At 42.0% G+C, this 13,304-nt stretch overlaps 2 protein-coding genes across 3 annotated transcripts; one reads left to right on the top strand and one right to left on the bottom strand.

Moving 5' to 3' along the window:
• Positions 1 to 2,771: 2,771 nt before the first annotated feature.
• RB195_001543 (uncharacterized protein) lies at positions 2,772 to 5,949 on the bottom strand (the record flags this gene model as incomplete). The annotated part of the gene is made up of 9 exons (XM_064198380.1): positions 2,772 to 2,904; positions 3,334 to 3,449; positions 3,554 to 3,669; positions 4,890 to 4,989; positions 5,078 to 5,107; positions 5,176 to 5,277; positions 5,561 to 5,620; positions 5,715 to 5,809; positions 5,868 to 5,949. The coding sequence occupies 9 exons, from the start codon at positions 5,947 to 5,949 to the stop codon at positions 2,772 to 2,774; spliced, it is 834 nt and encodes a 277-aa protein (XP_064054261.1).
• A 4,206-nt stretch (positions 5,950 to 10,155) lies between these two features.
• RB195_001542 (uncharacterized protein) lies at positions 10,156 to 12,560 on the top strand (the record flags this gene model as incomplete). Of its 2 annotated transcripts, none has more annotated exons than XM_064198378.1 (4): positions 10,156 to 10,213; positions 10,674 to 11,161; positions 11,456 to 11,578; positions 12,396 to 12,560. In XM_064198378.1, 4 exons carry the CDS (start codon positions 10,156 to 10,158, stop codon positions 12,558 to 12,560), a joined length of 834 nt encoding a protein of 277 aa, XP_064054259.1. The 2 variants fall into 2 exon arrangements, with proteins under 2 accessions (XP_064054259.1, XP_064054260.1); XM_064198379.1 differs by lacking the exons at positions 10,156 to 10,213; positions 12,396 to 12,560 and adding exons at positions 11,291 to 11,420; positions 11,653 to 11,930 and having other exon boundaries at positions 10,721 to 11,121; positions 11,456 to 11,603.
• Between the last annotated feature and the right edge of the window lie 744 nt (positions 12,561 to 13,304).

The following is a 13,304-nucleotide window of genomic DNA, read 5'->3' as shown; positions in this document are numbered from 1 at the left end:
TACAATATCTCCGATGAAGAACGTCTGGCTCCGCTCGAGAGTTATAGTAGGGTCCAATGAAATGAAGCACGGTGCACCCCCTTGTGCAGTTGCATCTCGACAGAAATGAATGGAACTAGCGAGGGTCTGATCGCAACCGCAGCTATACCGCAACGCTTCGAGCGCAGCCGCCTACGCAGCTGTACGAAGCTGGGCTGTGGCATCCGAAATTCAGGGACGAAATATTCTTCCAATGCTATGGAAATGGATTTAATATCTGTGAACCTACGCCTTAACCTTAGATACGATCTTTTCGGAGACTCCCTGAAGTGACGTTTGTTTGAGATCTCTGAAGTATAGTCGGGTGAAAGCGTCATGAAGGACGGTGAATTTGCGTACGCGCTCGAAACGGCGCGGTGGAGGCAGCAGTTGGAACCAAGTTGGGACCACCGCAAACTGCAGTGATGGGTAGTGCCAGCAAGGGTTTCACCACGCTCCAAAGCAGCGCCTCAGGAGAAGCCGCGTACGCAGTTGTACCGTGATTCATGTTATTGGACCCTACTATGGCTGCGGGACAAGAGATACCCGTGAAAACCGGCTGACCGCTCCTGTCCTCCCTTCAGCACCGCGCTCCGCGTAATTACGGCTGCCACTCCACCAGCTGTACATCCTCCACGACCGCCTGAGATCACGTACACCCCGCCTCCCTGTTGCTCTCTAATCAACGCCGCGCGCGCGACGAAGCGGTGGATAGTACGAATTTTTAAGGGGGGAGTGAAAAACGAATTGCCGCAGCGAATACTGATGTACGGAGATAGTAAACTAAGCGCATATTATTGGGAATAAAAGAGAAGAAGTAGATTCTTCTATCCAGTGTAACTTTACATTAGTAAAAATTATCTCAAAAAGATGCTCCAGGGAATAGACATGGTATGCATATATTTTCACACATCTCATGATTCAACACATTTCATGCCCTAAGTCTTGTATATAAACTAGCAGTGCATAAGTATGTTTTTGTCACGATGCCATTCAACGAATTCGTGTTCAACTTTCAACTGCAGCAGCTATAATAACAGCAACTTTAGCGCTTATTACTTTGCATACATTCTTTGAACTCCTTTCTGCATTTTACCTTTTCAAAACTTTACATAGATGTAATGTTTATATAGAGCGCCTGTCAAATATTTCAATACTTGCTTGTACGTTTTATACAGTTTTATATAATAAAACTTTGTATGGTTCTTCAAACTTCTTTCAACAGCGTTTTATCGCTTTATTTCTATCTATTCTCCGCATAAAATCAATATGACAGGTTAGGTGTATTAGTGGCGAACAGAGACCTTTGTATCTTCGAGATATACCTTTAGGTACAGTTTATATCTGCAAGACATTATTCGCGCCTCGTTAATCGTTGGAAGCCAGTCTTACCCAGCAAGATAAGCAAAAAGAAAAGAAGAAAGCGAAAAAATAAAGAAGATAGCGTAACACCGATCAGTGGGACATTTTTTGAAACATCTCTGCATTTCCAGAGATGGATGAGTGTTTTCCACCTAACAATTCGAAACAGGATAATTTCGTTTTCACTCGCATTTCTAAATGGCATATCACTTGTACAAACCTATTTCATTCTTTCCTTCTTTTATATTAACTTACAAGCACACTTTATGTAGACCTTCAAACAACATCTAATACCAGGTACTTTCCTTTCCGTTCGACTTTAAAAGTGCATCATAAGAGCTGGAGGCGCGGCGAAAAAGAAATCGTCGTAAGAGCAGCAGATGCGGCAAAATGGGTGGGGAGGATGGCATGGGAGGGACGTCTTGAAGACGTAACAATAGAGGAGCAATCAGGGTACTGTAGCGATTATGACGCTATCAGGAGACGCGCGGTGCAATTAACGTCGCTCATTAGCCTCCTGGATACGCGGCGGCACATCATACGGATACCTCTTGACCGTTCCCCCTGCACAAGGCCGTTTGACCCGACTACACCTTTACGTGGTTTCGTTATCTTCGTGTTGTGATTCAGCTTTCATAATGGTTCAAATGCTCCATTTTACTAACCAACAAAGGTGAACCTAGTGGTGCTTTCTGTAAAATGAAATTTGTGTTTTTTCTTTTTTCAAACACTTTTTTTTTGAAGAAATCTGAGTACTAGTGAAAGATTTCACGGTTTTCTTCTTGACTGCGCAGTACTACATTTGACGAATGTGACCTGAAGACTAAGTCTTAACAAGAAAAGAAGATGAAAATATAATCTTTGTCATTTACCCTTTCAACCACGGTTATGGGTGCGATGAGGAAGAAAGTTTGGCCATTTCTATGTCGAAACCAGTTAAGAGTTGTTTCGTCATTCCTTGCCTGTTTTCACACCATAGTCATGGTAATAAAATTGTAGTTGGATATGCTGCTGTGAAAATGTTGACAACTTCTCAGAACTTTCACAGCTGTGAAAAAAGAGATGGATCAACAGCAGACAGAGATTGCCGTCAGAGCTTTCTTGCCACGAGAGTACGAGAGCCGCTGCGTCCGTTTTCCGTTTTCCGTTTTCCGACGGAGTCCGGCGAGCGAAGGTTCCTGCTCGCTGCTCACGATTTTAGTTGATGACGATGAGTGATTGTAGGTCCCAAGGATATTTTTTTTTGAATATTTGCGCATTCAGCGCAGAAACTGTTCCTAGAGGATAAAAAAAGACACGCTCCAACTTTCGTGATTCTATAACGAATAGTTTATTTAAGCACATAGCATGTCAATAATCTTACGAACTTAAAAAATAATAGAAATTCACTATCAGATTCGAATAGTCCTTCTTTTGTTCAGGTTATGATGAGTTTCATCTACAGGTCCAAGTTGATTGAGCGCGTCTAGCGGTGGCAGTTCGCTTTCTTGCAGACTACGAGCAGCAGCGTATGCGAGCATGTATCTGAAGACAGGGGATTTGGCTCCATACAAGTTGCAGAATACTACCGGAATCAATAAAATAAAAAGTTCTTGCTAGTCATAATTTGAAGACAACCCTATAGACAAAGAAAGAAGCACATCATTTTGATGACGGCTCATCGAAGGTGCTCAGGTCTAAATTTTTTTCATCTGTTCTTTTCTTTTAGATTTGGGCACTAGTGCTCCTATTGAACCGAATGACCGAGATGCATTCGTTGCATTTCTTTCCTCCTTTGTTTAGAGCGGGCAACCACTGCAACATACATCGATCTGTTGGAGAAATTTCATAGCAATGCAAGACTATTCCTTCTTCTTCGGGAAAAAAAATCGAATTCTCACTTTTTCACAAGGAAGTTTTAATAATACTACGAACAGTTTTCCTTCTCCTGCAGCACTCATCTATTAATCTCACCTTCCACCCAGCTCCACCTTGCATATGAGATCCCCACGGAAGTGGACTTTCTGGGCAAAATCATCATAGGCAACAATCGTTTCGAAAGTGTCGTTGAAGCGATTTTGGAGGCGGTCCTGAAAAGAATACTGAGGCTTCGAGAAATGCAAAGTGGTTGCGATATTTCCGGAAAATCCGCCCGTACACTTCAACCTAAGGTGGCTTGTGACTAGAAATATACCTGCATGACATTAGCAAGGGCTCGAACGTTGCACGTGTGGAATTTTGGTCTAGCTTCCATTTCGCTGAATGTTTTTACCATGAGGTTATTTAGTTCCTCATTGCAGCAAACGTATCCTGAAAGGTAACATTATGAAGGAACTGTTACCTGCACTGTATGTATAATGTAACAGAAAACAGAGAATGCATTTATATTACTTTTTCTTGAATTTTTTTAGAGTTTCTCTGTGTCTATATTCTTTGTCAAGTACAATAAGATCATTCAAAAATGTTTATGTAACTATGAACATGACAGTTGTCCGTATGGTAACTTCAAATCTTCCAGCTCTCGTTCGTGGATTAAAGAAGTAACCGATAGTTGAAATCAATCTTTTTTGGTGGAAACCTAACCGCATTCCTACGGTCAAGATGGGTTTTCTGCTTTATAAAAGAATTTTCAGACTTACCATTCGCTTTGATCTGGCGATAACAAAACCAGTAACAGCAACACGAGATGAACGTACATAGTGTCCACCAGAGAGAACTCATTAGTGCACTTCTTATTAAGATGGAAATTTTACGGGTCGGTTGGATGTATATAACCTAACAAATACCAATATATTCATTACACGTCCTTCATTTTTCAGAATTTACTGTTCAGAATTCAGGATTATCCCCAAACGGTCATTTCTGTTTCTCAGTGATAACTCACTATCATGTAAGGTTATTTGCAAATTTATCTAGGAGATGAAGAATTTTATTTCAAAAAGGACCAATTAAGTGCGACGAAGGATTTGTATAAGACGACTTCTTAGGGATAAAGTAAAGGATAAAATGTCTGGCGTTAATGAATCCGCTTGGGATGCGCCCCCACGTTCACTTCAGTTCAGAATCACGGTGGGTAGCCGATGTGTCAAGTCAGTGTTTTTATCGTCCCGCCCGACTTTCTATGACTCCCTTTCAATTACTCGTTAAACGATTACCGGAATTGATATTTTGACATCATTTTTTGAACTATTATATCACTGCTTTTTTTCAAAAACCAACAGCTTTTCTTAAATTTTCACCAGTCTCTTTTTGTTCCCACAAGTTGTCGCAGCATTATTAATCTACGCCACCTTGTCGATTGTCGTCCAGTTCAGAGAAGTTGCCATCAGCTTGAAAAACCTGTCCGCCGACGTTAAGCGATGTTTAATCATGGCTAACCATGCGCATGCGTAACGAGTATCAAGATCGAAAATGGATAATTATTCGATAAGCAGTGTCCGCACGCTGATTCATATGGAAGCGGATGATTTCGAGGGCGTCGAAATGTCTCAAGAGACTAACAGACTGTAAAAATCGTTCCAAAAGCTCACCCGTCGGATTGTAGAAACATTTCGGTAGTGGAAGTCTTTGACGAGGTGGGTAGTAGTAACGAGAGGCTGTTTTTGTCCCGGAAATTTTTGGATGCTCTACCTTTAACAGAGGTAACTCGGCCTAACTAACAAAAATTTAAAAAAAAACAGCAACAGTAAAAGTGAACCAAATTCTACTGTGAACTTACAGGTCTAGAAGGGGGAACTTGCACCTGTTTCTGAAAGTAGTGACAATAAGATTATTTCAGTTGGAAAGACAAGAAAAATTTCTTCTTATAATATCCACCTTAGGAGGTTGCGCTGGTGGTGGTGGATGTGCTGGAGATGGTGTTGAAGGCGGACGTCTTGGAGGCTGCGCCTCATAGTACGATGCTGGAGTTGCTGTTTCCTGAAGCATACTCTCACATCTACTATAAAGGTTTGTTCTGATGGTATTTCTCATGTGGACCAATTATAGCACTGTTTAAATACCAGAATTTTCAATTAATTTCAATTAACCGTCCAACCAGGGTTCTAGAATGTGATCATTAACGAAATTAATTTCTTATTTAATACTTTGCTCCCATTCTTATTTTCTTGTCTGTTCTATATCATCTGTACTCCAAACAATTCCCATGTCAGCGACGCAGATGCTGCCGATCAATGTTTATTCAAATAGCTCTTGTGCTTGCCTGATATGACGGTTGCTCCTCTCCATATTGTCTCTTCGTCCTCGATACTAGAGCTTTTCTCTAAAATTGATGACAAATGGGTGTCAGCGTTAACTATTGATTTTTATGATCGCTACAAAATTTGAACAGAGAGCTCTTTATTTCACTCGCTTACTCTGTTCTCAATGACATCCACGCCTTGGATTTGGAACTGTTGGTCTCTGTGCGGATGTTTGAAGGCGCCTTGATTCCGATGTAGTGAAGTAGTTCCTTGAAGAAAAAAGGATTCAGAAAAGTAAGTAAAAGGTGAAGAAAATAAATGTTGTACCCTCGTGCAAAGCTCCTCGTGTAGCTTCGTCTTCCTGGAATGATGTGGAAATAACCGCTAGCAAGGTAAGGAGCAGCCACATGATGTGATGCAGATGTCTTAAGAGGTACTAAAAAGGGTGTAAACTTTGAAAATTACCTAGAATATTCTCGAGCGAGTTGATTGAAGCATGTCCATGGAAAGAGGAATAAATGAAATGGAAGAGAGAAAAGTTAGTTATTGGTAAACACTCTATTAACGTACTATGAGGAATAGGATAAAAATCAGGTTCTCAAATTCACTTCTCGGAATAAAAAATGCTTAGTACGTTCTTTTCTTCCAAAATAAAATCATGAAAAAAACTCTCAGAACTTGTGAAGTTGAACTATATCATGCAAACTTCTCTGTCAGGATCTCTTCTCCCTCCAGGGTTTTAGAAATAATGTCTGAACTCACAACTACATCCTAAAATGAGTTATTTAGATAAGATGCACAAGTGTTCTGAAATATGAACTTGCATCTGCCGTGATGTTATTATTGAAACGCTAGCGATACTTGGCATTCTGACTATTCCCATCCAAGATTGCTTCATAAGATCCCACACAAGAGAAATTTCCTAAACATTTGCTAATTTGGTGTTAAAGTAGTTCTAAGTAGAAAAACATGAGTAATGTTTATGATTATTTTCGGAAATTCCCAGGACATTCACGGATAACTGGTGTTAATTAGATCTAATGCCTGTGATGTCGGCCCTAAATGATACAGAAAAAACTGCTGAAATATTGAGAAACGACGGTAATGGTGGCCCGACTGATTTGCCGTCGACCAACATGCCACTAAACAAGGCAACAAACATACGAACTGACTGCACCAACTGGCGTTGATCGTTTTGTAGGCAGATTAGAATAGTAGGCCACGCCCCTCATAATTGATAAAAATGCGCTCCAGCATATCCGGATCTCGTTTCATAACAGTTTGCGTCCACCGCCAGATCTGATCGTGCACTGGCGACTTATCGCTACAAGGTCGGCGTAAGGAATAAGGATGCATATGTTCAAGTTCACCTATGTGTTTCCCACTTTCCCTCCCAATTCGAATGCAAGTTCCTGGTTGCTCTGATGGTCTTTCATGTTCGTAATGCGTGCGAATGAGACTGTCCATGCATGGTATGTAGATTGTTTTCCGACATGGGCTGACCAAAATTCGGCATTTAAATCAACCAAACATCAGAGTAATTTTGCAGTAAACTTGTTGAAACTGTCGTATTTGGGTGCACCTTGCACACATGTGCGCAAAAATAGAGAAGTTTTGTAGATAATATCATGAATTCTTGCATATAGGTAGGTAGCATTTCCATACTATTAAGCTATTTTCATAAATTTGGCTATGTTCGCTTCCGTAACTAGATATTATTATTACAGAAGAAATCGCAGCCTTTACAGCGACCATCTCTGCCAGATTAAGTGAAAGCAGTTTGGAGTGGTATTGGCACTAAACCACCTTTAGATTAGCGGGTAAATGACTACATTTTTTAATCTCAGCATATTTCTTAGTTACGTGTTGAGCTAGCCAGAAAGATTGCAGAACATATTTGATGTGCCGCGGAAGAGATAGTATGTACATATCTGTGTCTGTTAACTTCTCTCGTTCTTATTTTCCCCGAATTTTTTCCGAGAAATTTTCTTCTGGTATTTTTAGAATTCGAACAGTTCCGATCGTAAAATAGGTATTTAGGCATAGTTCTAACAGTACAGGAATTAATTTGTTTGTCAGAACACTCTCTCAGCCTCTCTCAGCCACTCTCGGACCTGTGTACAATTGTTCAAGAACTCAATTCTTTATTTCGAGACAATATTGTTGTAAACATGCAGATGTCGTTGTTTGTTTAACTTAGATACTGCATAGTTCTTTAAGGCAAACGTCTATAATCTCTTGCTATGATAATCGAAAAAGTCCACGGAACTAAAAATTTTTTCTTTGATTTACATTTTGCAGGAAAGGATGTTCCGTCTTTTCTCTTTCGATGTGGACACGCTAGCCGAGCAATGTAAAAATTGGAAGAGAATAAAACACCAATGTAGTATGAACTTATTTTCTTATTTAACCCATCACATTGTTTGTAGCTGAGGATTTGCAATAGTTTACAATAGAACCACGTCTATATCTGCGTCTGCTTTTCATCTGAGCTGCAACCGAAGCTAGCGAGTATCTTGCAAAGAGAAATGCTGAAAGCTGCTTGCTCTATTGACCTTTGGATAATCAAGTCCGGGGTGAACACTGGAGTAGTACCTCATTCAAATAAGTCAAAAAATTGGTTTGTAAAGTGTTCAAATAACTTAGAAATATCCAACGGATAGAACAGCATGAGTTGCTGTTTCGTTGCGGCAAGGTCTCTAAAGCCAACTAAAACGTTTGCATCCCATTGACTGTCCGCTTACTGGGAAACGCAGCGCGCGATCGCGCCCACAATCTCGGCATTTTGCTAGGTGCTTCGTGCGAAAATTCGATCACCGATACCGTCTTTTAGGAAACTTAAAGGGAATCGAGCGTGATGGCGCTCATACTCCCTGATCCCTTTTGTCGAGAGATCCCGAAATCGTCAATTTCGTGGTATGTTGCCTTCAAGGTGCTCAGAGAAGTCCGTGTCCGCAGTCTGATATATAATAAGGGCTAGTGCACCTTTTAGAGTAGAAGTAGCGGACAGAAACCACGTCGAACGCTGTATCCGTAATTATGGAAATCATAAACAGTTCCAAGCAAATGATCATGTTAAAGTCCTTATTTAGTGCAGAATATCTAAAGAAGGAGCTCGGTTGATAATGATTCCTCATGGAAATACAAGTTTTCTCTTCTATATGCCTAATTTTAAGCTAAATAAAATCTTTCCAAATGAAATGCACCAGTGAAATACTAATGACAGTCCGAATCATTGCTAACAGCCTTGGGCTGAGACTTGTGTGAACGAGTCTAGTGCGCGAAATTCTAAAGATGTGAAAAACAACCACGACTTTGCTAATGAGGTTAGACTCACAATATTTATCTATTATTCACTTAAAGAATTGTACTTTCAATAGCTTAATTTCTATCACTATCCTCGTTGTAAAGATTTTTTGTTCGAATAACTGGCTTTCAAGCAAAGCTATCCAGTTATCGGCTGGATTGAGGTTTCGAGGACCTTATTATGACTGTGTGCAACTATCCTGTTGGACATGGATATGATTAAGATCAGTTGCTGCTTCTTCTCGAAAGTGCGAAAAGTTATCGAAATTTCAAACTCACGATAACTTACGCGACGAACACATTTCACAAGAACGTAAGTTTGTCACTGCTTCTCAATTCACTACTATGCTACAGTTTTATATCTAACTATTTGTAAGGCAGAGTGTCTCGCTTCTATACTCTTTGTCATTTTTTTGAAATGTTGATAGATTTTCTCACAAAGTACGGCTGAAACGAAATTTTCACAAATTTCGAAAAAATAATGGTTCCATATTGCCATCCGTATTCTGTTTTGACTATACTAGAGGGATAGTGTGATCAAACTGTTCTTGAAACTTCTCCAAATCACAAACTTTAGGCCATTTTTTTCCTGTTTGATCGCACAGCGTGAAGCGACATGGGAGGCAATGAGCACCTGCGCTGGCAAGCCACCCATTTGTAGGTAATTTTGGAAATGATTCGTTCTGGGACTATTAAAATTGCTCTCGACGTCCACAAGATTTTGAATACAGAAAGATGACACCTATGCACAATTTTAATGTAATCAGTCTTCAAACGAATGGTCTTTCTCTAGGTTCCGATCTCGATCGTCGACTTTTAAAATTCACAGTTGCGCAAGTTCTCGGTAGAAGCATCACCTCTGTACCTTATTCAGGCGACGCACATTGACTACTTAGCCCTCAGAAATGTTGATTGAAATATCTTTGTTAGTGAAGAAAGTAAAAAAAAAAATGTGAAAAGAAACATATGGGAGAACTTGATATTAGTGCCATAATTAGAAATATCCATATGTTATTAAGGAACTTAAAGCGATAGATTTTGTTGAATATAAGTGCAAACTGGTGTGAATTCAAACATTATCCTATTCGGAGCTGCGTTTCGAACACAGATAAATGGAGATAGGTGATGTATTTTCTTGCATACGTTTGTTACCATTTCATCGGTTTGTTGCGTTTCAGCCACGGATCTCGCTCATTAGAGGGAACACAGCAAGTTAGTCGCGAGGCTCTGTGTCACGTCCCGGCGGATGAGGCTAATCGCTGACAAAAGCGACCTTATACCTGCCCTGAGAGGCAGGTAGATTTAGAGGATGGACTCCTTGTTTCTGGTGTGCCAGGATCGGCTTATAATACTGCCGTATCCTACACGTTGGTCCGGCCAAATGCCTGCAATCGAGTGACTGGGAAATGCAAGAGAGGCGGTTTGGAGTCGCCTCCAACAAATTAGCTCCATCTATCCACTCCGGAAGAGCGCAACGCTCTCTCAAAGCTTATGGGAAAGACTTGCAACCTGCCCATAAGTTTCAAATTTTCATGCAAAACACAATAATAGAAAAGAGTTTCTTTATTCCGGAGGAAAGCCTGGTATGGTAACGCTAGGAAAACAAATTAGTCAGGAAAAATGGGGTTGCAGGAGTCATGTAGGCTACCGAGACAGAAAAGGACTAGGATGACGATTTATACTTAAAACGCCCGAGCGCTTGCATCGGACGCGGCCATTGAATCTGATGATGCAAGCCAGGGAGTTTAAGTACGACGTCATCGGACTGACCGAGCCGACGCCCCCCCCCCAACGTCGTGTATAACAATGAAGAAGAACTGTTCTCAGGATCATGCGACAGTAGAGGAGTTGGTGGAGTTGGTGTCTTCGTCAACATGAATATGGCAGTAATCATCGACTCCTTCGAACAACTTACAACCCGAATCGGACGTTTACAGATGAGAAGATGTGGTCCAATACCAGCTTTGACAATCTTCGTCGTTTACACTCCAACATCAACCTACGAAGAAGAAGAAGTCGAATCTTTCTATAATGACCTGGAGAAGCTCTACAGAGAAGACTATACCTTGTACAAGGTCATAATTGGTGATTTCAGCACCAAAATTGGTCTCAGAAGAACGCATGGAGAACTTCACATCGGCACCCACGGCCTTCAATCGAATGAGAAGGGAGAGAGGCTTTCCGAGTTCATCATGACGACTAAGACCATCCATGAGAACTCGCAATTCCAGAAGCCCTACTCTCTACGCTGGACGTGGGAGTCACCCGGTGGAGAGTACCGTAATGAAATAGACCACATCATCGTCAGTAAAAAGGTCTTGCCTGACGGATGTCGCTGTTATACCAAAGTTTTATACGGGATCGGACCATTGCCTTCTTTGAGGAAGATTTTCTTTCACACGGAGAGGAAAAAGGGCCGCGAAGTTTACTTAGCGAACTTCCAGATCTATCATCGACTGGGAACTCTTCATTTCGCTAGTCGGCTTTTTTCAAGATACCGTCATGGATAACATCGACGACGAATATGCACGACTTGTAGGAGGAATGCGAAGAGTTTCAAAACCACCAAGAGACGTATGTATCTGGAAATTCTGGAGTTGATACGTTAGGGTGGAGCTGCTCGAGCTGCAAGCAACCAAGAACTCATGTCTGAGCTCGCTAGGTTTTGCAGAGAAGCCTTAAAGGAAGATCTCAAAGAGAGAAGAGCAGAAGTGCTGGCTGAAGCTGCAAAGGTGAGACAGAGCATTCGTTATGCCCGTAGGAACTTCGCCAATCGTAAATCAACAATGACTGCTCTCGATTCCAGATGGAACAATTACAGCATCAAGAAGGGGGATGAAAAACGTCATTCACAACTTCTACTCAGACTTCTTCGACAGCCACGTCTACTTGCCTCCTTACCATCTGAGGGAAGATGGACATGTCATTCCAAAAGTCCTCCCTTCCGAAGTCCGACATGCCATCATGTTGGTTAAGAATCGTACTTCACCCAGTCCCAACAGAATAAGACCAGAACAACTGAAGAACCTTCCGCCAGTACTCATCAAGTACCCTGGCGAGGCTCTTTACACGTTACCTGTCTGAATGCAAGGTTCCTAAACAGTGGAAGACCAGCAAGACGGGCAAGCGGGGTTCCGAAAAGGTTCCAGTACGATTGACCACATACACAAGGTCATAGAAGAATCGCGAGAGTACAAGATGCCACTGTGTCTCACTTTCATCGATTTAAAGAAAACCTTTGATACAGTCGAGACCGGAGCGGTCATGGAGGCCGTGGACGACCGAAGTGCCCATACTCCATACATATACTTCGTGAGTTGTATGGCGACTTCACGACTAAAATTTCCTTATTCTACAATGATGTCATAATTAACGTGTAGAGAGGGGTTCGTCAGGGTAACGCAATTTCACGCAAAATATTCAGTGCTACTCTCAAGAACGCGGTGAGAGGATAGGAATGGGATGACATGGGAGTGAAGGTTGACGGCCGGCATTTACACCGTCTTCGTTTCGCTGATGACATCGTTCTTATAAAATTTACTTGCTTAGATACATAGATGGCCCGTCTTCGCTGGACGTGCGGGCCCCAACATCTCTTCCACTCGTTTCGTTCCCTCGCCATTGTCATCCAGGATGTTCTCAAGTTTCGTGAGTGACGTTGACGAGGTCCTTGAGTCGTATCCAGCTGAGCTCGCAGCTGGTCCATCCGTGTAGCGAACACGTCACCCCATCTCGTTGGCGGTCTCCTTCGAGGGCGTCTAACATCTCTTGGGATCCACTCTAGCGTTCTTTTAGTCCATCTATCGTCGATTCTTCTCATGATGTGACTGGCCCATCTATGTTTATGTTCGATACATATTCCACTGGGTCGCGAGGACGGGACGTTCCTCTTAAGTCGGAGCTGCGAAGACCGGCTAGGTGTTGTGTGCGCCGGTTAAACTTCAGATCTCTCAAGGGCTCTGTGGGTAGTAAGTAGCTTACTAGGCGTGGTAGCGGTGTCTGTCTACGTCTCCGCTGCGCAACAGAGCGCTGGAAGAACTGTCGAGTCGAACAGATGGGCACGAAGATCTTGGTCAGTCAGTTGGTCCGTAGATTCCCTGACGGCTGCGAATGCTGCCCATGCTGCTCTCATTTTTCTATTCAGTTCTTCCTTCAAATCGTTTTCCATGTTCATAGAACGTCCGAGTTATACGCATGACGAAGTTTCCACGATTTGGGAGCCTTCAAGTTGTTCTCCTCCGTCCTCGCAGTAGGTGTTCTTCATGAACTGTGTCTTCTTTCTGTTTATTCGCGGTCCTATTCTCTTCCCTGCTCCGTTCAATTCGTTGAGCATCGTTTCTGCTTCACTGGTACTGCTCGAAAAGAGAACGATGTCTTCCGCGAAGCGAAGGTTCGAGAGGATCTTCCATCAACACGTATGTCCCTTTCTTCATGATTTCATTATTCATTGCAATGCAG

The sequence above is a fragment of the Necator americanus genome, chromosome IV (genome assembly GCF_031761385.1).
Source record: "Necator americanus strain Aroian chromosome IV, whole genome shotgun sequence".
Lineage (NCBI taxonomy): Eukaryota > Metazoa > Nematoda > Chromadorea > Rhabditida > Ancylostomatidae > Necator > Necator americanus.
Note: the sequence above shows the minus strand (reverse complement) of the source record. Positions and strands in the feature narration are given on the sequence as shown.